At 45.0% G+C, this 25,201-nt stretch overlaps 1 protein-coding gene across 1 annotated transcript; it reads right to left on the bottom strand.

The window, feature by feature from the left end:
• Nucleotides 1-15,287: 15,287 nt before the first annotated feature.
• Nucleotides 15,288-24,854, bottom strand: MYCL (MYCL proto-oncogene, bHLH transcription factor). The gene is made up of 3 exons (XM_074305247.1): nt 24,640-24,854; nt 23,529-24,063; nt 15,288-18,342 (listed from the first exon to the last, which is right to left on the bottom strand). The coding sequence occupies exons 1-3, from the start codon at nt 24,730-24,732 to the stop codon at nt 17,729-17,731; spliced, it is 1,242 nt and encodes a 413-aa protein (XP_074161348.1). The 5' UTR covers nt 24,733-24,854; the 3' UTR covers nt 15,288-17,728.
• Nucleotides 24,855-25,201: the final 347 nt, after the last annotated feature.

Below are 25,201 nucleotides of genomic sequence, written 5' to 3' on the forward strand. Positions count from 1 at the left end.
TATCTATATCCATATATACTTATGAACTAGATCTATGGACTGACTATCTAACTGAATGTCCTAGTTTGGCAATAACCATTCTTCATTTAGTTTTTCTACCATGGAAAGTTAAGTTGAACTCTTTTGAGGCATAGTACATCATATTAAGAACTTAAGAAAGCTCTAGTATTTTGGGATTTGATATAGTTAGCACAGTATTATCTGCAAAAAAGAAGCTTTATAGAACTTCATTAATAGAGAATTTCTCTTCTATTTGGACTTTACACCTAATTATTATTTTTTAAATAATAGCTTTTTTTCAAAATATATGCAAAGATAGTTTTCAACATCACCCTTGCACAACTTTATGTTCCAATTTTTTCCTCCCTGCTTTACTTCTACCTCCTCCCCTAGATAGCAAGTAATCCAATACAGGTTAAATATGTGCAGTTCTTCTATACATATTTCCACATTTATCATGCTGCACAAGAAAAGTCAGATCAAAAAGGGAAAAAATGAAAAAGAAAAAAAACAGGCAAACAACAAAAAAGGTGAAAATATGTTGTTGTGCTATACTTTCAGTCTCCACAGTCCTTTTCTTGGATACAGATGGCTCTCTACATAATTGCAGCTAGTTGTTTAAAAAAATCACAAAATCTCATATTTGAAAGAGATTTAGAAGTTAATCAGCATTTATTAAGCACCTATGTGCCTAGGCACTGAAGATACAAAGAAAGGGAAAAGAGTTCTAGTTCTCAAGGAGCTCACAGTGTAAAGGGAAAGATATCATGCCAATATCTATGTATACAGGATAAATTGGGAGGTCTCCCAGAGGGAGGACTAGGAAAGGTTTTGGGTCTTTAACTGAGACTTGAAAAAATCCAGGGAAGCCAGGAGGGAGAGATGAGAAGGAAAGTGTTCCAGAGCTGGAGAACAGCCAGTGAAAATGCTCCAAGTTGAGAGATGGCTTTTGCAAATGATATTCAACAACAGATCACATCTTTATAATCACATAATTGACCAAGAATGCCATGAATTCAAGATCTTTTTTTCTTTGAGAATTGGTGATGTAAATGCATGTGAATCACTAGAGCAACATGCATCCTTAAAAGGAGGCCATTTCCCTGGCCTACAGAACATATGAAGAGAGTGAAAAAGTAGAAGAAGACCAGGAAGGGGATGGGCAGATTTTGTAGGGCTTTAAAAACCAAACAGAATTTTATATTTGATTAAGAGACTAGAGATTATTGAAAGGGAGGATGATTAGACATTTGAAGATTGATCAACTTGAATAGAAAGGACTTGAGGTTAGATATATCAACCATCAGGCTACTGTAATAACAAAAGCATAAAAGAATAAGGGCTTGTCCCAGAGTGCTTGTAGGGTCTGAGGAGAAAAGAAGGCATTTATTTTTTCTTATGCCTGATTTCTGATGCCTGTAGAGGTGATATTTGTTAATGACTGTAGCCCTAATATCCAATCTGCTTGAAGATTCTTACAATAAGAGAAACTCTTAGTTTCTTAGCAGCCTGTTTCACTTTGGGACAGCCCCAATTGTTTGAAGATCTTTCCAGCCATAAAGCCAAAATATGCATTTCTGTAGCTTCCACTCCTCTGCGTTCTGTTGTTTGGCCAGAACAAAACAAACATAATCTCCTTCCCCAAGAGAACCCTTCAAATAACTGAGCTCTTCCGACTTTTATTCTTCTCCAATTTAAATCTCCCCACTTCTTTCAACCAATCTTCTTTTTGCACTGATGTCGTGTCTTTCCCATCCTGACCCCTAACCATCACTGTCACTTTCTATTTTGTCAATGCCATTCCTAAAATGTGGGACCTCTAAACTGATTACAAGACTCTGGAGATGGTCTGAGAAGAGAGAAGAGTGGAAAGACTTCCCGTGACCTTCCTTGTCCTGGACACCATGGCTCCATCTGTGTTGCCTTAGATTGTGCTACCTTCTGGGCCACCAAGAATACAGAAGGATTCAGAGGGAAAAAAGAGGAGGGGGTGGAGGAGGAGTGCCCGGATGGATGGATTTCCAGGAGCATAGGCAGAATCGCAGACACTCAGAGATGAATGAGAGCCTTTCCAAGCCACTTTGATGAACACTGGAGTAATGGCCCTAATTAACACTTAGGGACTCAGCCTAAGGCATCCTGCTGCCTGTCTCCACTTGCACTGAAAAGCATTATTTGAAGAACAGACGTTTTGCTGGCCCCTTGTCCCTTCAGTATCTCTTTCCTCACTACAGTTCTTCCCACAAGCTTCTATCCAGCCACAATTTCTCATGTTAGTGGCACATGCCTGGGGCTGAATTTAAAATGGAGACCTGAACTTTTCTGAGGGTATTGTCACTATGACAACCGCTCAGAAAGACAGAAGGGCCCGAGGAAATAATGCAGATGGGGAGAATGGGGAACAAGGGGGACTATTTTCATAATGACAATTTGACCAGGACAACAGAAGACCCTCCCTCATTGAAGGGAGGGGGAAGAGAAAAACTAGAGATGGAAAGGGATTGCCCAGGCAACAGAGCAGGTGACTGTTGCCATAGGAACCAGAGGGGAGGGGGGCAAAGAAAGGATGGGAAAACTGTTACCACCGAGCCTGGGAGAGAGAGAGGATGGTTACCAAGGCAACTAGGCAGGAAGGAATGCAAAAAGGGGACTCCTACCACAGCAACAGAAACAGAAATTGCTTTTACCCAGGCAACACAAGACTGTCACTATAGCAACAGAGAGAGCTCAGATCCTAGAGACCATGGGGAGAATTTATCACTGACTGCTTAGCAGAGAGACTCTGCAATCAGCGCAGAGCATGTGGTTTAAGGGATGTTGTACACGAACCAGGAGAATAGAGGGAGACCGCAGAGCTTTTGTTACTTGTCCTTCTAAAATGTAGAGTAATACAGCATTAAGGTCAAAGCCAGAAGACATAGGTTCGAATTCTGGCACTGTCTGCCACTAATTAGCTATTCGTCTTGCCTTCTCTGGGCTTCCTTTTCTTCATCTATACAATGGAGTTGGATTTGATGATCTCTAAGACCTCTCTGACAGTCAAAATTTTTTTAAAGGTTTTTTCCCAGAACTAACATTTCATGTTCTAAGTCCTTCCCTGCTCTCTAATATTCTGGGTTCTAAGGGTCCTCCCCAATTCTGACATTCTGGATTCTAAGGACCTTCCTAGCTCTGACATTCTGTGTTTTAACAGCCCTCCCGGCTCTGACAGGATATGTTCTAAGGTCTCTGCCAGCCCTGATATTCTGGGTTCTAAGGCTCCTCCCAATTCTGACATTCTGTGTTTTAAGAGCTCTCCCATCTCTGATAGCCTATGTTCTAAGGCCTCTTATTGTTCTGATGTTTTATGTTCTAAGATCTCTCCCAGCTTTGACATTCTGTATTCCAAGGGCCCTCCCAATTCTGACATTTTGGATTCTCTCTCCTAGCTCTGAAATTTTATGTTCTAAGACCTCCCCTGCTCTAATATTCTGTGTTCTAAAGTCCTTCCTTGTTCTGTCATTCTCTGTTTTAGGGGCCCTCCTAACTCAGACAATTTATGTTTTAAGGTCCTTCCAATTCTGACAGTCTATGTTCAAATGTCCTCAGTTCTGACAATTTATATTCTGACTTCCCTTAAGCTCTGACATTCTGTGAAAAGGAACAAGATGTTCTGAGAAAAATCACTTGGAGCAGTTCAACCTGTATCCTCAATTTTACACATTTCCCCTAAGTGACATTCTGGGAATTAACAATCTAACTCTGAGTTACATAGAAGATAAATTTGTAAATACTAATACCTTGAAATAGTGTATCTGGGAGTATTGTTTATAGAAAATGGGGGAATAGGGACATCCCATCCACCGTTGGTAACTTTTTAAAAAGATATTTAAACACAAAGTAGAAAGTAGGCCTTGATACTTTGTTTTCCACAGTATCTACAGGAGGGATGTGTGCTTGGGGGGGGGGGGCAGAAAGAGAAGGGAAAGTCAACTTTTCTGTTTTGGTAAAAGGCCATCCTGTCTCTATTTCTTCTTGCAAGAGTGAAATCAGGTAGGAAGGGGTTTACTGGCTCAAATCCTATGGACCATGCTTTTCTATTTAGGAAAATGAAGATTGGGGCAGATGGTGAAGTGGTTAGAACATTGACCCTGGAGTCAGGGAAGCCTGAATTCAAATCCAGCCTCAGACACTTAACAATTCCTAGCTGTGTGATTTTGGGCAAGTCACTTAACTCTAGTTGCCATACACACACACACACACACACACACAGAGAGAGAGAGAGGGGGGGGGGGAGAGAGAAAGAGAGAGAGAGAGAGAGAGAGAGAGAAGGAGAAAGAGAAAGAGAGAGAGAGAGAGAGAGAGAGAGAGAGAGAGAGAGAGAGAGAGAGAGAGAGAGAGAGAGAGAGAGAGAGAGAGAGAGAGAGAGAGAGAGAGAGAGAGAGAGAGAGAGAGAGAGAGAGAGAGAGAGAGAGAGAGAATGAGAATAAAAACCATAGGAGAGAAAAGTTACACAGAAATCAGAAGGCCTAGATGTGAATTCTGGAACTACCCTTTTCTGGAATCTAGACACATTGCTTCCCATGCTTGGGTCTCAGTTTCCACAGATATAAAATGAGGGAGTTAGATAAGGTCCATTCCAGAAATAAGTCCTATGACCTTAAGGTAGAGTGAGAGATGTAATAAGGAGAGACATTAATCATTAATTATTAATTAATTAAGACATTAATCAGAATAATTACTCACAGTTACAGTATGTTAAAGTTTGTTTTCTTATTTGATCTTCACCACTCTGTTAGATAGGTACTGATTATTTCTATTTTGTAGATGAGACTGAAGTTTAAAGAGGCCAAGTGACCTGAATCACATGCCTAATAAGTGACTGAGCTAGGATTTGAATCCTGATTCCAAGTCTGGAATTCTACCTATTAGCCTGCTTGCTTAGGTCCTGGCATTGTCTTCTATATACACACATTCTATAAATGGGAAGTGGATTGGTGTTAACATTCTCTTTGGGTATCACTCATTTTATGTTTACTGTAAATAGACAATGCTGTTACCTGCGTCTGAGGATTCACTAATCAAGGAGAATGGGAAGGATATTTGGGAGTGAGGGATACTCTGAAGCTTTTCTTCACCAGTAAAAATCATAACTTATCTATATGATTCTTATGCCTGCCTTCCATCGAGCCTTCACAGAAGATCCACCAGCTGTTGTGTCCCCCTGGCTTATTGACTATTTCATGGAAACCAGTGAGGCAATCTGGCTAGCCTTCTGTTCCTTTTCTCTTCCAAGAGGAGCATCCCATCATCCCCTTTTCCAATCATACCTGTGCTTTGAAGATGTCTTTTATGCTATCCCTTGTCAAATAACAGAATCTCAAAGCTGGGAGGGAGCTTGGAGAGCATCCCAGTATTGCATTTCTCTGAACAAGAGACCCCTGTAACCATAACATCCACAACCCACTCCCCATTCTGGGACCAGCTCTTATTATTAGGAGTTTTCCCGTTATGCTAAGCCCAAATTTATTTCAATACAAATACTACGCATTATTTTTCATCCTATTTTCAGGGTCCAAACAGAACAAGTCTGTCTGATTTAAGGGTTCTTAACCTTTCTGTGTCCTAGACTGCTCTAGCAAACTGGTAAAGCCTAGAGACCCCTCCCAAAATAAGATATTTAAATGACTAAAACAAAATGCATAGGATTACAAAGGAAAGCAATTATATGGAGATAGGTATCTTTTTTTTTTTTTTTTTTTTAAAGTTCACAGATCCCTGCTTAATAACATGGCTTAATTCCTCTCCCACAGGACAGCTCTTAAAATACTTTAGTGACAGTTATATCTTCCCTACATTTTCTATTTTTGAGGATGAGCAATCCCAGTCCCTTCAGACAATCCTCATGTGGCATAATGTCTCAGCCTCTTGCTTGCCTTGCTCTGAATTCTCTCCAGTTCATTAATATTCTTCCTAAAAAACACAAGAATTGAGTACAGTACTTGTCCTAATAGAGTGGAACTAGTAATTCTGCAGTCCAGAGGATAGTATAAGGCTTATCACCTTCACAGTCCTGGGCAGAGGACAATGTTAGCCTTGTCACCTTCCTAGACAAGGGTAAGATAAAGCAGAGTTGTTACTTCCCTCACTGTAAAAACATAGTGATTAATTTTGTTGATTGTCTAGACTTAAGAGCCAGTTGTTAAACATTTACCCAGGCATTCCTGTCCTTAAGACTTGACCCTTTGCCCAGTTAACTCATTGAACTAGATTTAACCCAGAGATCTAGACTGCCAAGATTTTTTAAAATTCTAACTCTGTTATCCATTGTATGGATCATCACAGTTTGGAGTCATCTGCAAATTGGATTAGAATGAACAAAATTCAGGTCAAATACAATGAACTATGCAATTGGAGGCAATTGGGGTTGAGTGATTTGCCCAGGGTTACCTAGCTAGGAAGTGTTAAGTCTCTGAGGTTACATTTAAACTCAGGTCCTCCTGACTTGAGGGTTGATGCTCTATCTACTCTGCCACCTATCTGTCCCTATCCTTTTTTTTGAAGAGAATCAATGCCAAGTGATATCTTGACTTGTTTCTGAAGTGGATTTAAGTGAGGGAGAGTTGCACAAAATCACCAGACTCATTCTCTCTTTTAGAGCCATGGAGAAATCCAGGGTTAGGACAAAAGTCAAGATGACTGTCGATGGCCTGGGATGCAGGGAATATCTGACCAAGCTCTAAGCATGGCACAGCAGCACAGCACCTGCTTCAGTGATCTTCATGGCCAATGGAACAAATTGTTCTCATCCTCCTATTCACATGCTTGGGACAGACATCTCCCTAATTCACTTATGGGTTTGAGGCATGTTGGTTACTCTCAATCTGGCTTAGAACATCTACTGACAGTTTGCTAAGGGATAGAGGCTGCACATGCTTTAACTTCTTGGAGCTAGAGAGTCAGACAGACATGTCTTATATAGAAACATATTAATCTCATATCAGTTTAAAAATGGAATATGCTAAAAAAATTGGGAAGTGTAATGTACTATCATCAAAATTACTCTATTAGGCTGCTTTACAGAACTGTTTTAGGGTCATGATCTTTGTTTTTGATATGTTTCTTGGAAAGAGTATGTTGTATGAAAACAGAATGTATTGATACATTTTTTTAAAATGTACTTTCTTTTGCAGAGATGGGGGACTATGGGTATAGAATATTGCATTTACATCCAGAAGCAATTGATGGATTGTTTGGTTTTATGGAATGTTTTTTTTCTCTTAATCTTTGTTATAAGTATGGATAGAATGAGAAGAGATATGTCTGAATAATATATAGCAATAAAAAGCAACAAAAATATCAAAGGATACCCCTACAGATAAGATTTTTTAAGATATATAGTAAAGTTTTTTAAGTCACTTTATGCTGAACAGATGTTATCTATAACTGATATAAGATGTTTTTGATACAAATGTGTATAATTTCACACACATACACACACAAAACCTTAAGTAAACATACCATCTATCTCTTTATCCATGTCACTGATAACATTGTGAGCTAGCACAAAGCCAGGCACAGATCCCTGGGGAACTCCACTAGGGACTTCTTTCCAAGTTTGCACTGAATCCTTAATTGCAATTGGGGCAGGGATGAGAGAGAGACAATGGCTAAACATATTGTTGCCTTCCTCACTTGTCTCTGTCTTGTGTAAAGAATAGCACAGGAGAGGTTTTGTCAGTTGTTTCACCAAAAGCTGTACTTTGGTACTCTTCCTCTTCCCATTGGAACTCCAACTCTCTCTCCTGGGATTCTGGACTCTGAGAGATGAACTTTCTATTCACCTCACCTGGAATCGGGCCACCATGTTATTTCCCAGACATCTCCAAACCATTCAGCCCTTGACTGGCCAGACTTTCAACACTAGTAGCCTATATGTGTTTTCTTCCCTTATTAGAATGTAAAACTCTCACAGTATTTGGTTTTTGTACCATTCTTACCACTTAGTAAATGCTAATGAATCTTTTTTCATTCATTTATTCATGAAAAATATATCTACAGCATGTCCCTTGTTGAATCATCTTAGCCCCTTGTGTCCAGAAAAATAACATCAAATAGCCTTCATGAAAACACATGGCCTCTAGTAAGCATTTACCTCTTTTTTTTTCTATATGTTCCCTAACTATCCCTTTCATAATAATCGCTAGAATTTTGCCAGAATCAGGAACTGAAGTCAAGGTTACAGACCTCGAATTTTCAGGGTGTACTTTCTTCCTGTTTTTGAAAACCAGGACACTATCCTACCTTCTCCAGGCCTATGAATGGCACCTCTCCCATTCTCTAAGATCTTTCCATGATTACTGACAGTGGCTCAGTAATCACATCCTCCAGCTCTTTCAGCACCTGAGATATAGTTCATCTGGATCTGGTGACTTGAATTTATCATGGACAGCAAGTGTTCTCTTACAGTCTCCCTACTTAACTTGAATTTCAACCTCCTAGTAACCATTTTTACACTGTTCTTTCCAGTCAAAGGACCATTTTCCTTGGAAAACAGAAGCAGAGTATGAATTCTGCCTTCTCATCCGGCCCATATGAGATCTGGTCATTTCACTTCTTTTCTTTTCTTTGATACAGCTTAAAACAACAACTATTTGTTAGCTTAGTTTTTCTTTCTTGTAGGTTTTTTCCCCCTTTGGTCTGATTTTTCTTGCACAGCATGACAAATGTGAAAATGTGTTTACAAAAATTGTATATGTATAGCCTACACTTGATTGCTTGCTGTCACATTGTGGAGAAAAGAGGTAGAGAAAGAGAGAAAAAATTTGGAAAACAAAATCTTGCAGAAATGAATGTTGAGAGTGATCTTTCTATATATTTGGAAAAATAAAATACTATTGAGAAAAAAATACCACCAAGTACCCCTCACTGTTGACCTCAGCTTTCCCCAGGCACCTCTTCAGCTCAGTGTCAGAACCTTCCTGACACTGTTCTCATGGGACCATTTCTTTTGTCCTTTGAGTCATCTCCAAATTGTAGCTTTCTTAAGTTATAGTATCAAGGGCTAGAAGGATAATTTGAAAAAAATAGAGCACAGAGGAGGCAAAGTCTGAGTAATGCAGTGAGAACTTTAGAATAGTTAGGAAGAGAACAGAAACAAGGGAGGCTGCAATGGAACGAAGGTCCATTTTGTCTACTTTGCAACTTCTCATATGCCCCTGAAAACTATCTGCTGCTGCCTTTAGCTTGCGGATGATTGAAACACACTCTAATAATGTACTTGAATCAGTGAAACCTATGTAGCTGTCTGGGGAGAATGTATTCCCTCCCTTCCCTATCTTTTTTTTTTTCCCCCAGCACAACACTGCTATATGACTTCATTTGGCCACTCACTAGAAATCAGTTAAGATTTAAGCCAATAGTGATTAAGCACCTGCTGTGTGCAAATCCCTCTGCTAAGCAGCAGGTAGAGAGGAGGTGAAAAGTTTCTGTGAGATTCAGTCCTTTCTAGAGGAGCTTAGGCTAACAGGGGGAGAGAGGAAAAGTATGGAGGCTCTACTTTATACAAATTTTTCTGGCATTTAATCCTAATTGTTTTGTTAAATATTAGGTTGTACCACTACACCAATATTTGGCTTTCTTCTCTTCCCTCCTAAATGAGGCACCAGAGGATTTAGAGGTAGAAAGAGACCTTTCCTCACTTGTCATTCCTTCACTTGTAAAATCAGAATAAAGCTGGTACTTCTCAGCAATGATCAGAAGTGCACTTGGTATACCTTCAAGAAAAAGCAAGTAATTAATATTTTAGCCCATCCCCTAATTCTATATGGGAAAACTGAGTCACATAAAATAAGAATGGGTAGGATGGGGATTCTGAGCCACAAGTCTGCAGATTCCAAACCTGGCACTCTTTCCACACCACAGAGATTGAGGAGGTTCCTTTCCTGTAACTTTTTCATCTGGGATCTATGAACTTTATTACAAATATTTTTGATAACTGTATTTCAATAGAACTGATTTTCTTTATAATACTATGTTTTATTTTTTACATTTAAAAATATTCTGAGAAAGGGTACATAGGTTTAATAGATTCTCATGACATAGAAAAGGATAATCCATATTCAACACTGGTGATTCCTATGAAGCTCTGCTCTACCGAGTCTCCTCCCCTGTGGGTTTTAGTCCATTTCCATGGTTTTAGCTCTCATTGCTAGCTGATGAACTGAATCTCTTGTTCCTAAACTTTTGGTCTCTATCTCCATCTCCCTGATGGGCACACCACTTGGATATCCCACTGTCGCCTCATGAATCTGTGTCAGGATTGATGGTTCTTCCAGAAGGGTAGCTCATAGCCCATCCACATTTCACCCTCTGTGAATCTTGTTTACTTCTCCATCAATTCCCTATGGGGGGTCCCCACTGGACTGGGGTTGAAAGAGTTTCCTCTAAATCTCTGGACATTGTATCCAGGGGCAGTTTATCTCAGTATATAACCAGCTTGTTAATCCTTTCACAGTCATGATGATATCTGATATGTACACCCCAATCTGAATTCAAATCCAGTCTCAGACACCTACTGGCCCTGGGCAAGTCACTTAACCTGCATTTGCCTCAGTTCTTCATTTAAAAAATGGGAACACACTTTAGAATGAAAAGACAAACCACTCCAGTATCTTTGCCAAGAAAACCCCATGGAGAAGTCTAAGCGGTGACAATAAGTGAGACAGGACTGAACAACAATTACATCAAGCACAAGCACTTAACCAATAATGTGGCTCTGGACAAATCCCTTAATGCCTCCCGAGATTTTTTCTTCCCTGTAAAATAGTGATGATAATAATGATAATACCTGTAACATCAGGGCTGTTGTGAAAATCAAGTGAGATAATGCATGTCAAGTACTATATAAAGGTGAGCTATTATTAATTCTTAGGTTAGGAAATGTGATATTACATGACTCAAAGCCATGTGTTCTCTCCTCACTGGCCTTGGTGAAAGAGAGAGAAAACACTGAGTATGGTCTTAGAGAGTGAGGTGCCTGCATTTCTTCCACTTCCTGGCTTTCACCAGGATTTTATGCCAGTGTTTACTGTTCTTAACCTACTAGTTTATTTACCTTCTCTTTTTTATGGAGGAATAGCATATCAAAGAGCCGTTATAAGAACAAAAATTAGCTTGTGGCCAGAAATACAATTGATTGCTTTTCCTGGACTTTCCTAAACAAAGTGAGCATTGAAATAAAAAGGCACCCGTGCCTAGAATTGTACTCTGGGGCCAAAGCAACTAATTTTCTGATTGTAAAAGGACTTTTGTCTTGACATTGATAACGCTTTCCAGGCTGTTTAGAAGGGACCTTTAAACTCCAACTCTTTATCATGGGAGAGAGGAATGTCCTTCCCCCTCCCTCCTACTACCTTTTGAACACAAGGTCTGGCATCAATTACCCCAGTCTTTTCGGGGCCATTTTTAGTTTTTTGACCTCAGAGGATGTGCCTGAGGTAAGTGAAATGTATTCCCTTCCCAAAGAATTAACTGCAAAAGACATCCTCCCCCAAAAAAGCATAACCCAAGCCCTTTTCTCCATAAAGAGTTCCTTCTTCCTTTGGCTGCAGTTTCTTAAAATGTTCCTCTAATAATTCTACTCCAGGCAAAACTAGGTCTGCAGCCACTTAGATGTATTAGCCAGAAAATCAGACACAAACTTTATTTTTAGTGATTCCGCAAAAGTCCCAAGAGTACAAACGGGCTTACCTGGCTCTTTTCAGACAAAAGTGCAGGGAGAAATCTGCAGAAATGAGTTCATGGGACAATAATGACACTGTACACTTATGGCAAAGCTGACTTTGAGAATGAGATCTTATTGGCTTCTCACAGCAATCCAGGGAGGTGAGTGCCTCAATCAAAGAAGGGGAATCAGCATCCGATGGATGAAGTGATTCGTTTCTCAAAGCCCAAGTAGGTGCTTATAAGGGTGGCCGAATTGAACTGACCACACTGACATCGCCACTGTGGGACTTGAAGGTTAGAAATCAGACACAAGATCCAGTCTGGTTCTTTTCAGAGGAAGGTGGGGAGGAATTTGTACAAACCAGTTCACGAGACAATAATAACACCTGACATGAATGTAGCCCTTCAAGGATGAGAAAGCCTTACTTACCTTTACCTTAGCTGACCTCATTTGCTTTTCACAATTCAGGAAGGTGGATACTAGATAGGATTATCCTCAGTTTTCTTTTGTTTTGGCCTGAATTTGTGATTTCAATGGTGTAGAAATTCCATTCACCAGTACAAACGGGCAACTGGATTGCAACTTCGGTCTTCAGGCCAGAGGATCATATAGCCAGTATATATCAGAGACAGACATTAATTATTAGATGACCCTCAAACTCAATGTACCCAAAAGAGAACTCATGATCTGTCTCCCTAAACTCATCCATGTTTCAGTTACTGAGCTTTGAATCTTCATAACATCTTTGACCCTCCCATTCATTTGCTCATTTCCAATCAGTTGCCAAATACTGTTGTTTCCATGTCCCACACCTCTCTCCATAGCACGTCTCCTCTCCATTCACACAGCCACCACCCTGGGTCACACTGTCATCACTTGTCCTGGCCTAGCCCCTGGATTATTGGCAACAGACTTCTGCTTGGTTTCCTAGCCTCAAACCTACTTCAATTCATGTCTATATAGTCCTAGTCCTAAAGCACAGGTTAGCCACATCCCCCTCCACCTCCTCCCTTTCCCCTCAGACAATAAACTTCAGTGGCTCCCTATGACCTCTGGCACCAAATATAAACAGCTATGTTTGGAATTTAAAGCTCTTCACTATCTGGCCCCATCTTCTCTTTCCAGACTTATTACACTGTGCATCTTGGAGTTTCTTGCTTGCTATTCCTCACACACAGTATTCTCTCTAGCCAAGGTTCTTCCTCTGATATCTGGAATATCCCTTTTCCTACCTGGATATTGAGGAATCCCTAACTTCCTTATGATTCAACTCAAGCACCACCTTCGCCAGGGAGATTTTCCCCTTAACTGTCTGCTTTGACTAGATTTTTTTATATCTCTCTATGTACACACATCAGCATTTCCCTCAGTAGAACATAAGTTTCTTAGAGGCAGGAACTGTTGTGCTTGTCTTGTTACCACCGCCCCTAGAGATGCAGAGAGGGCACATACTAAGTGTTAACTGAGGCTGGAACTCAACCCCCAGAGTCAAGCTGCCTCTCATGCCCATCTTCTGGATAAGAAAACAGGCCACCGGGAGTTAAGTGCCTTGTTCTCTGAAGAAGGATTTGTTGAACTGAATTGTCCATAGCTTCAGGTAGGGTGGGCTGAGTGTGGCGTTAGAACCAGGTCTCTCAAGACACCATACACTGTAGCTCTGTGCTCTTTCCTTTGTATCACACACAGGCTGTCACTGCTCACCTAGATGCTTGGGGCATTCCCCAAACACCTTCTCCATTCCCTTGGGAGATCAGGTCTTTCCCATTAGGCAAAGTCTTGTGTTCTCAACTCTCTCCCCTCACATGAACTTGGCAAGCCCTAAGGGTTAGACTGTCCACTGTGGGGCCTGGAAAATGGCAAAGAACTTTGAGCTCCAAGGTCTCCACTGGGAGCTGTGATTCAAGAGAAGAAAGTGATAAGGGGAGAGCCCCCAACAATCCCAGCCTTATTTCACTAAGGGCTGGCTGATAAAGCAGCAGCTGGATCGAGTGGCAGCAGTAGCCTTGGCTCAGGTTCTGTTCTCCCCCCATTCCCTTGGGTCCCCGGCGCCCTGCTCAGGGTAGAGGCTTAGCCATGGCAACAGGGAGATTCCTATCAATGGTTGCAGGGTGGGAAGAGAAGGCCGGGAGAATCAGGTTTCTAGCACAGTGCTTCACTTCAGACTTTTCTCAGCCAGAACTGCCTCTGTTGAGTTGTCTCCCAGCTTGGATGGGGCCAGTTTGGGGCAAGCCAATCTTGTCCAGTCAATGATATGCACTAGGCTGACTGGGGGACGGCAGCTCTGTGAAGTTTGCTGCACTTTTTCCCATGATGCAACAGGCTTCCATGGAGGAAGGGCCACTGAGGTGGGTGAAAGGGCCTGGGTTCTCATACCCTTCCCCCACCGACCCAGCTTCTACTGCTGTGTGACAAGGACAAATCAACCCCTTCTTTGGACCTCACTCTTCCTTGGTAAAATGAGAGGATAAGGGAGTGAGCTAAATGATCTCTAAACTTCCCTTTTTTGGCGTAGATTTCTTTGGCTGAGTTCATCTATAGATCCCTTCTCTAAACTGTGTTTTAAAATGCAAAAAAAATGAAATTCATAGGACTACAAAGGAAATCAGATACATTAAAATTCAGCTATAGAAGTACTACTAATAAAAACAACTTCATGGAATTTATTGCCAGGAGGGGGAAAAAAGCCTCTAGTACTCACATTAAACTCCAAATATATGACCTCTACCACTACCCTGTCCCCATGGTTGGGGGAAGGAGCTGTGCAGTTTCCATCACCTTAATGCCTGACAGCTTGTACATGGGATAGCAGCAAACTAGCCATCTCCTTTCCTGAAACAAGTGGGAAAATCACTTATGTTCCAGGAAGAACAATACCCAATCTCTTTCAGTATAAGCACACCCTCCTCCACCCCAGCCAGCACAGCCCCTCCAATTGTTGTGGCAGTCCTTCCATAAGGCCTCCAAAGAAGAACTACCAATGTGCAGGAAAGCCCTCTTGTATTCTTAATAAATATTTCATGGGCACCAATGTAAGACTAAAGCTGCCCATCTGTTACTCCTTGTTAGTGCTATGCAACTAGCCCCCGCTCTCCTGAGAAATGACTCAAGACATACATTTTCAGGGGCTTAAAAAAAAAAAACCAAAAAAAAAAAAAAAACAACATGGGAACATAGAACTAAAGTTAATCTAATCCAACCCCCTTCATTTTATAAATTGGGAAACCGAGGCCCAGAGAAGAAAAGATTTGTCCAAAGTCTTCCAGTAACAAGTTAGGCACCATGACTAGTGTTCCCTTTGTTAATTTAGATAAATCACTTTTCCTTTCTGGATTTCAATTTCCCCAGCTGTAAAAATGAAGGCAAAGGTACTAAAATCCATGACACTACATTCTTGCATCTATATTATAGAAGTCCTACTCCCCATTAAGCAGCAGTATGAGAAAGAAGCACTGTTACCTGCCTCAACTAGAACTTTGTAACCTCTTGAAGTGGGACCTGAGGCATTAGCACAAGTCAGCTTAAATGCTTTTTCTCACCTGCCCCCTTGTGTTGGGGTCTTGGAGAGAGCATGCATTGCCAACCACTTTGAGAAATCTTTTATTAAGTGATGATGATGTTTCAGGGTTAGAGGTATAGGGAACAGTTCTTAATTGGGAAGTTAACCACAACTAAAGAATCAAAATACAAAAATTCAGGCGTATTTGCCTTCGGAAATAAATCAAACCCTTGTAACAGGGGCATGAGCTGGGAGGTCTTTCTTGTACAAAAACAATTAACAATACTTTGCAAAAGTCATACAAAAATACAGTATAGAAACCAGTCTCCCCAACCCGACACCCAACAGCAGCTTCTGGTATAAACCCAAACCCAAGCAACCCAACCAACCCTGACCCAGCCCAAACCTTCCCACAGACAATAAAGTTAGCAACCTTGATTCCACAGGCCAAAGAATGATCCATGGAAGTCATGTCATTCAGGATGGACCCCTTATTCTTAGGGTATGCCCACTGGATATCAGAAGGACTTCAACCCTTTGGCCCTGTTGGTCTCTGGGGTCCAGGATCACCATCTGCTTGAAAGAACTCTGGAAGCAGATATCAAAGCTTCCAGTCCCTCTTTACACCCAGAATCAGGTGTCAGTCAGAACCACATTGGGTATTTTGGGGGAGGTGAGAAGGGGTTGCGATAGGGGCAATCCAAAACCTATGGCCTAATAAAAGGCACCGGAGTGTCAAGTTGTCAAGTGGCTATAGGAGGCTGACATATTGATCCCTCCCACTACCCAGTCGGGTGGTTCCTGAAATTGGAATCATAGGATCTTTTAGCAGGAGGACCCTTAGGGTTTGCCTAGTTCAACCCTCTGCCCAAGAGATGGATGAGTAGATGCTCTCTACAATATACTCAATAGGTAGTCACCAGCACAGAAGAGTAGGTAGTGCACGGGGATTGGGGAATCGGAGGTTCTAGGTCTGAATTCCTGCCTTTGTCTCATGATCTCTGTGACCTCTGAGGCCTTTTCTCACCTGTAAAATGAACAGATTGTACTAAACTGCCCTTCCAGTTCTAAAGTCCTATGATCTCATAGCCTGGCATGAGTTAAATTCAAACTCATCTCTAGAATTAGCATTGCACCAGAACTGGCTGTAGTTTGCCCAGATAGGGCATGAGCTCATGTGATAAAGCAACCAGAATTTTGTCTTGGTCTGGGATTGTACTCTGGGGACTTGTCATTGGACTCATCTTCCATATCTAGTGCTCTGAGTTATTTCATCAGGTCTATTCTGGAATGAAAGCCAGATTCCCAGAGGGCCCAGCCAACCAGCTGAGCCCCTGAACTCTCTAAGGAGACTCTAAGGAAGAATGTCAGTCATGCCAGACAGAACAGGGATGACTGGAGGGGCCATTGATGCTGTGGGAAAGAGAGGCGGGCAATATTGTACCAGTTCTTCAGAACCCACCACCTCCTAGGGCTACAGATAGAAGGAAGAAAGAAGGGAGAGTAATTTTCTAATTTCAGCCTTCCCCATGCCCAGGTACCACCCCCTAGCTCCCCATGCTCTGCCTCCATTTAGGCCCTAAGTGCCAATGGTTGGGGAGTGCCCACCATGGCAGGCTCTATTCTAGGAACTAGGTCCTACCCAAAGCCTTGCTGCTAAGACCAACTTAAACAGGATTTGAAGAGTGTTCCCAGTCACTAGGATGATGGAGGGGACATAGCAACAGGATCTCACCTCGTATCTCAAACCCACCCACCAGAAGCCTCTGGTGAAAGAAAACAAGAGGCGCAGTTCTGGTGGCTGAGTCAACCCTTCTCCCTCTGCCACAGGCCTTCAGTTCCAGAGAGGGCTCTGTTTGCAAGTTTGTAGCATCATCAAAAAGTTGCCAATTCCTTGGCTACTGTTAAAGTGTTCAGCAGAGAGGTGAGGGTCTCCACAGCAAGTAACTCTCCAGGCTCCTCTCCAGTGAAAACAGCTCATGTATCCACTGGAAAAAGTATCTTGAATCGTCAGCCTCAAAGCCCAGCTGTCCTCAGCTAACCCCACAGGGACTGCCCCAGCAGGAGCATCCCTCACCATGACCAACCCCTGAGCTCCGGGAGGGTGTGACTTCAGGGAGGGCAACATCACTGGAGGACACCACCTGTCGCTCAGCATCTGTCACGCCTTGCCCTTCTCCCAGAGCTGTACCCCAAAGCTCCACCCTCAGGCAGCTGCTTTGCTGGACACAGAGACTGTCCCCCCAAACGGGGCAGAGGATCTGGGGAGCAAGGGGGCGGGGATGCAACATGCCAAGATAGTCTTTCAAAGGTTCCAAGAATGCAAGCCATGTGTGTGTGTGTGTGTGTGTGTGTGTGTGTGTGTGTGTGTGCGTGAGTACGTGCATTTGGCCACAGTGCATTCTGGGATCGATAGTCCAGTTAGTCCCATGGGACCCAAAATGTGCAAATTACCAAGGGGGAGGGGGAGAAAAGTAGAGATCTGTTTTCCACAAAGAGAGCCCCATCTCTGTCTTTTTGGTAGGTTAGTGGCCTGTGAGCTGAGCGAGTCTCCTCTGTAACTGCTGCTGCCGTGCCCTGAGATGCCTCTTCTCTAAGGCCATGGTCTTCTCAGCACTCACCAATGTCTGCAGATACTCAAGGGCCTTGCTGAGGATGACCACCTTAGGAGTCTTGGTACAGCTGCCCAGGGCAGGCACCTGATCCCGAAGTGCCAGGAAGCGAGAGCGGAGGTCATTCCGCCTTTTCCGTTCCAAGAAGTTGTGGTTTTTTCTCTTGGTCACATCCTCGGTGTCAGAAGAGACTGGCCTGGCCTGGCTGGGCCCCATTTCTGAGGATGGGGGGCTGGCCGGCCCTGGGGGACCCACGAGCTCCTCGACTTCTTCTTGCTCTTCCTCCTCTTCTTCCTCTTCCTCTTCCTCCCCCTCCTCCTCTTTGGCCTCCTTCTCTGGAGTCTCCTCCTGAGGGCAGTTGTCTGGAGGGAATCGGGCAGCATAGTTGTGCTGCTGTTGGTGGATAGAGATGTGGAAATGTTTCATGCAGGGATCCAGGGGGTCAGCTCGAACTGTGATAGTGACTGGCTTCCGGACACTGAGGGATTGCCTCCTCTCCACTGTCACCACATCAATCTCTTCACCCTCTATCCAAGGAGAGAGAAGTAGAGAAAATGACCACAACGTCTATTACATGCATATGTACCAGCGGGGATACAAAGATAAAAGCCAAAAAAAAAAAAAAAAAGTTCACAATCAAAGATAGGACAAACTAAATTTGGTGGCTATACAGGACCACAGATATGGAGCTTGAGGTAGCTAATTCAACCCACTCATTTGACAGATAAGGAAAATGAGGTTTGGAGAAGTAAAATTGGAGGCAAGGCACCATGGAATGATGGAGTATCTGCTTCTGGAGTCAGTACTGGGAGGTTCAAATCCCGCCCTTGAGGCTTATTACTCTATTATGCACAACTTACCCTTGTCCAAGCCTCAGTTTCCCCATTTGTCAAATAAAGGAGTTGGCCTACTGGCTGCTGAGGTCCTATGTTCCTAAGTCGGCAAGACTTAGGTCCTCTGACTCCAGACCTTTGAAAGCCCCAAGTTCAAATAAAGAAGTGGAAGCCTAGGACTTTGCCAAAGATATCCAGTAGTATTTGCAAGCTGCTTCATAGGATTTCAAGTGCTACATACATGCCATATAGTGTATTATGAAAATGTCATCTTTATTATTAGAATGAGAATTCAAACTTAGCACCTCAAAAATTCAAACAATAGAGTTCAGAAAAATAAATGAGGAAAAAAAAAAAAAGAGTTCAGAAAGATTTGTCTGTCTGGCAGTACAGAATGATCACCAGCAGGTTGTGTCTGAATCCTGGTTCTAGCATCTACCACCTAAGAGGCGGACAGTTAGATGGCACAGTGGATAAAGCAGCAGTCTTGAGTCAAGAGCTCCAAATACTTATTAGCTGCATGACTCTTGACAATTTACTTAACCCTTTTTACCTCGGTTTCCCCAACTATAAAAGAATAAGGAAAAAGCAAGCCACTTCCATATCTTTGTCAAGAAAACTCCAAACAGGGTCACAAAGAGTCAGACATAAAGTAAAAGACACAGCTATATGATAGTATGACTTAGTCTGACACCTACTACTCCTCTGTGATTTGGGGCAAAGCAATCAGCAAGTATTAAATACCTACTATGTTCCAGGTACTAAGGTTATAAAGACCGAAATAAAAATATACTTACAATGCTTATACTTTTCTATAATTAGTTTAAAAGGAGAATCCTAGATGAAGGACTAGAAGGTCACCTAGTCTATTTCCCCTCATTCTGAACTAAGGATCACTGAGATAAAGACTATCCAAATCACACAGATAATAACTATCTGAGGCAAGACTTGAACCCAGCTCCCTTTAGAATACCTCTCGGGCAAATCACTTTCTCTGCTATCAGCTTCATCAATTAAAAAACTGGGGTATTGATAACAATGCTCATTATGCATTTTTTAGGGTTTTTGGAAGGCAGTGCTTTAAAAAGTGCCATAGAAGTCATTTTTATTAGAGGCAGGAGCTGATAGCATCATATAAAGAAACCTGGGTTCAGATCCCTGTCCTACCCTTTACTAAGCTCTAGAGACCATGCATCTCAGTTTCCCCTATCTGTAAAATAGCCTTGGTTACCTCACCTACAAATAGAGACCTTGAAGATCTCGTGCTGTTCTAATAGCCTGTGAGTCTAGGGGGCATTTATAGATAGAAGTGACCATGGAAGGCTTGACTCTAGCTGGGATTTCAATAATCTATGCATATGGCTATCCCAGAACCTTCTGCTTTGGTATCTTGCTCTGGGGGCTGAGAGCTAAGAGGCAAATGGATGTCACTTTCCAAGCCAGGCACCAACAGCTCCCAAGCGACAGGGGATCTGAAAGCCAGCTGATTTGCTCCCCACAAAGTGGTGGAAGAAGGAAAATATTCTCCAATTTCCTTTTGCACAGTAAGGTTTAGATAAGAACAAAAGAGTCCCCAGCCTAGCCAGGCCCTCCCCTCCCCCATGGAAGGGAGGGGAAGAGGAGAGGGTGCCCCACAAGCCTGGGACAAAGTTGAGCTATAAAGATCTTCCCCTGGTCGGACTCTTTCATGCGCAATCAGAATTGTAAATGAGGGGTCTAGGGGCCGAGCGGGGCCCTTTGTTCGTGCCCAGCACAGCCCGCACTCTGGGCCATTGTTACTTTTCACAAGTTATAAATCCTATTATCCCCCCACCCCGCTATTCGGGCGTCCCATTCAGCCAAAGACTTTCAGAGACAGACAGAGGGGCTGCAATGTGCGCCCCCCCTCCCTGCTCCCCCCTTAGGGGAGGGAAGGGGCTGTCTTTAAGAACATTTCACCCTTGGGCTCAATGGGCTTCAGGAACATTCATCACCCACAGGTGGTCTCCCCCCACCCTCAGGCTCCCAAAGATAAGCCCCCAAAAGAGGTTTTCTAGTTTCTGGAAGACTACAGGTTTCAAAATAGAAGGGGCAGGCTTGGGGTACTGGACAGATGGATCACTAGCAGTGTCCTAAACTCTCTGTGAGGATCTGTCAACAGTCCCATTGCCCCAATAGAAGAGGCTCACGAAGTGGGAAACAAGAGAAAGCACTAGTTAAGAGTATAATGTTCAAATCCTGCCCTGATCCCAGCTATGCCAATTACTTAACAAAAGTGAGTTTCAGATTTCCCATCTGTGACCTTTTCCTCGATTCACAAAGGGTCCTGGGAGACTATCCAGGCCAATCTTGTCATTCTGCTTTCCCAAGGTGGCAAGCAGACAGAATTGCTCCAAAAACCAGGTCCTCTAATCCTCAAATCTAGTTCTTTAGCTACTTACAACACCTTGCCTCCCTACAAGCACTTTGTAACCCTTTGGGAGTTATATGAATGTTGTGTAAATCACTGGGGTAAGGCAAGGATCCTAGGAGTGGTACCTGACTCACTCTTTGCTTCCTGGGAAGGTCACTCCCCCAAATTCTTCTGAAGCCAGAGGGAGGCTCCCAGAGGTAGAATGGGGAGCTGAGAAATCTGGCTCATTCAGCCTCCCTCTCCTTCCCACATTTTTAACAACACCAAAGCTAGGGTCTTTGAACTCATTTCCTAGGCACTTTGCATATCAAGATACTTAAGCCCCTTTGTGACTCAAACTTGCTTTGTGGGAACAATTGCATTATTTCTCCATTAATAAAACTGGCCCATTCAGCTCTTCTTAGCCTAGGCTGGAGATTGGCTAGTTCGCTGCTGTTTGGAATGCTGCTTCAGCCAGTCCTCAGCCTCTCATTGGTTGATTTTCTATGTCAGTCATTGTTCCCACCCCCCTCATTGTTTGCAATCTGTTGCTTTTTGTTCGCAGGCCATGTGGCCAGTCCCAGAGCCAGGGGCCCTGGAAACAGGTTCAGGTGAAAGGCCAGGTCAGTAAGTAAAGCTTGGAGAAAAGTAACATTTAAAAAAAAAAAAAAAAAAAAAAGTCACGCTGAACACACCCACAAAGGGAGGTTGATTTGCAGCCCTTAGGGTGTCAAGCCTCCAGCTTTTGAAAAGATTCTGCTAGGAGCAACCTGAGAAAAAAGTAATTCCTTTCATTGTTAAGGTTTAAAAGAGTACATTCAAGGCTCCGGCTTAGAGCAGTGCCAGCCGAATTGGCTCCCCAGGGCATTCCAAAAGCAGGGCTGTAGGAGAGAAAGCCAGCTCCTTCCCCTTCCAACCACCACCACTGCCTCCAGCTCAAACCAGTAAACACAAACTTCAGAGTATAGGGTCATGGTGGGATCCCTGGAGTTAAAAATCCCAGAGTTGCAATTCAGGATCTGCCATTTACTAAAGTATCCTAGGGGCTGAGTACCTGTTTCCCTTACTATAAAATAAGGGAGTCTGACCCTTCCAGCTGATATTCTATGCTTTAAGGTCCCCTTCCACCCCTGCAATCTGGGCTACTGTAGATGGAAAGCAGTTTGCCAACCACCCCAGCATAATCTCTCCTTAGGACAACACACTGTGTAGGAAAAAAGGGATCTAAGTTGTCTGGCATGCCTCTGTCCTTTGGATGAGATAACCCCTGTTTGCCTCCATGTTCCAAGGACCCCTCCCCTTTGCTGCTAGTCAATCAGGAGCTCTGAGATTGGGGGGCAAGGGTGATAATTCTCCATTCATTTCCAAGTTAAACATGAGCCAGGTCCCTAGCAAAGAGCTATCAGTTTTAAAACATGGAAAAGACTGTGATGGGCAAAGGCTGAAGTGCCAGAGGCACCAGCAGAATCCACTTTAACAGAAGCTAACTTGGCATTCTCAGATCAATTCCCCAAAGTCCCCAAGGTAAGAAGAGACAAAACTGGGACAAAGAATATTCTGCTATATCAATGCAGCAAGGCAATCGAAAAAAAGTGCTGATTTGGGAGGCAAGATCCAGACTTACTACCTGCAAGTAACATTGATTCTCTCTGGGTCTGCTTCCTTCCTCTGAAAAACTGTGGGTGTTGGGGAGACTGAGAACGGGGGAGGGGGAATAGATGCTTCTTTTTGTTCCCAGGCAAGTTTATCCCAAGAAGAAAAAACTGAACAGATACATTGCTGGTAGAATATAGAATGGGTTGTACCCCTCACCCTCAAAAGCTGGCAGAAGGTTTTGTTTTTTTTTTTTTCAGAGTAGGAATTAATGTTTACGGAATTCGGCACTTAGGGAGACTGAGGGGCTTCCAAGAAAGAAGTGAACAATGTTGGCCCCAAGAATTCCTTTGCTGCACCCCACTGAGATATCCCAGGAGAAAAATCCGGGAGTCAGGGAACCTGGGCTTGAAGCCCCATCACTAAGCTAGTTGTGGGACTACAAAGTTGGGGGTTAGAATAATTGACCTCCCATATCCTAAAATGCTATGAAACAGGACAACAGAAACCCTGGCATTGGGGCCCAACGACGCCTCCTCCTCAGGCTCAGTGGGGTCACTCCCTTCCCCCAACCTCAGGAAGGAGCATTTAACTCCCACCCCCTTTTGTTCCTTTGGGGCTTCAGTCTATTTACCAACACACCCACGTGTAAGAGAGAGAAGCGGCTAGAGGGCTCTGTGCCCCAAGAGGCAAGGTGGAGAGGGCAGCCTGCAGGTTTTCGCCCGGAAGGATCCCGGAGAAGCCCGCAGATCCAACCTCCGGGCCCCAGACAGCACTAACACCTGTCTGGGAGGGGCTGGGAGAGGTGCCCCGAGTTCTCCCCACACCCTGGTGGCCCCGGACCCCGGCAGCCACCTAAGGTCCGCTCTACCTCCTCCCCCTTTCCCCAAGGGTCCCGGGCAGGCGGAGTCCTTACCGGAATCGCTCTGGCTCTCCGAGCCCGAGAAAGCTTGAGGCTTGGGTTCGCCCGGGGCGCAGGGGAAGCCGGCAGTGGGATCCACGCCCTCGGGCCCCGGGTGGCCGCAGCCCGGGTCTGCGGAAGCCGTCGGCTTGGCTGGATTCCCCTTGGGTGTCGCGGCTGCCACGGCGGCCGCCGAGAGTTTGTCGTTCATCACTTTCTCCAGCCGCTCCCGGGCGGAGAAGCCGCTCCACATGCAGTCACTGCGGATGATGGAGGCGTAGTTCCTGGCCAGCGCCTTGGAGTAGCCCCGGCCCTCCGCCTCGTCCACCCCGCAGCCCCCAGGCCACGGCTCGGGCGGGCCATTCGCGGCTGACGAGCAACAGGCACCCGGGCTGGAGCCCGAGCCCCACGGGGGCGACATGGGGGGCGAGGGAACCAGCTCGAATTTCTTCCAGATGTCCTCGCTGGGCGCCGTGGAGCGGTAGAAATCTTCCTCGTAGTCACAGTCGTAGAAATAATGTTGGTACGAGTCGAAGTCCATCTCCGCTCCCTGCAGGAAGGGGGGGATGGGGGCACCGGTGGGCTGGGGGGCCGTGGCTCCAGGAAGAAGACCCGTCGCCCCTCCCTCCCACTCCTCTCTCCGCCGGCCTGCCAGCCTGCCTCCCTCCCCCTTCCTTCCTTCCCTCTCCGCCTGCCTCCAGCCTCCCTCCCACAGGCGCCGAGAGTGAATCCCCCAGCCCCAAACAGATAACCCAAGCGCCTCCCTCTTGGGATCCACGCCCCCCCTCGGGGCGGCCGATCGGAACCCCCACCCCTAGCCTGTTCGGGCGCCTTCCCCCGAGAGTGACCCCATTCCTCCCTCGGGCAGCAGAGTCCCGAGGCATGGCAGGGCAGGGCAGGGCACTGGGGCCACTCCCCCCTCGCAGAGCCCGCAGCCAGAGCAAAGGGCCGCGGGGAGCAGGGGGGTGGAAATGAGGAAGGGAGAGTTAAAAGCAAACTTTCCCAAGCTCGGTCAAAGTCGAGCTACTTAGGGGCGAGGAGGTGCAAGGGGATTGGTACCTCGGTCCCAGGAGTGCCCCCCAAACCCCCCCCCCGCCCTCCAGGGTTGACCAGCCCAATATCTCACCTGGCTCCGACGGCCCCACACCTGGAGGGAGCCGGCTCCCCCGCGTGCTCCGGGCCGCCTGCACACATGCACCCCCCGCGCGCACACACACATGCACACACACACATGCACACACTCACTCACTGGCGTGCGCGCGCGGACACACACAAACACACACACTCCCTCCCTCCCTCCCACACCAGCGGAGCTCCAGGGATCAAAGACGGGAGCCGGGAGCCGGACGTATTGTTCCCAAGCCGCCTTATATCCAGCCCTGCGCGGCCCCAGCCACCCCAACCAGGAGGCGCCGATTTGCATAGTGGGCGGGGGCCGAGCCCCCTCCTCCTCCCCCCTCCCGCTCCCCGCCCCAGTCTGCGCGCCGGGAGCCCCTCCCCTTTGCGCGGCTTCCCCCCCTCCTGTCTCTGGCGAATGGGCTGCACTCCCCCCCTCCGCCCCCTCCCACCTCCCCTCTCCTTCCCTGCAGCGGCCCCGCAACGAAGGGCCGACCTGGGCGGCGGCGGCTCCCGCCTCCCGGAAGGGTATGGGACAGGTTTGGCGAGCTTCGAGGCCCGGCGCTCCCGCC

The sequence above is a fragment of the Sminthopsis crassicaudata genome, chromosome 3 (genome assembly GCF_048593235.1).
Source record: "Sminthopsis crassicaudata isolate SCR6 chromosome 3, ASM4859323v1, whole genome shotgun sequence".
NCBI lineage: Eukaryota > Metazoa > Chordata > Mammalia > Dasyuromorphia > Dasyuridae > Sminthopsis > Sminthopsis crassicaudata.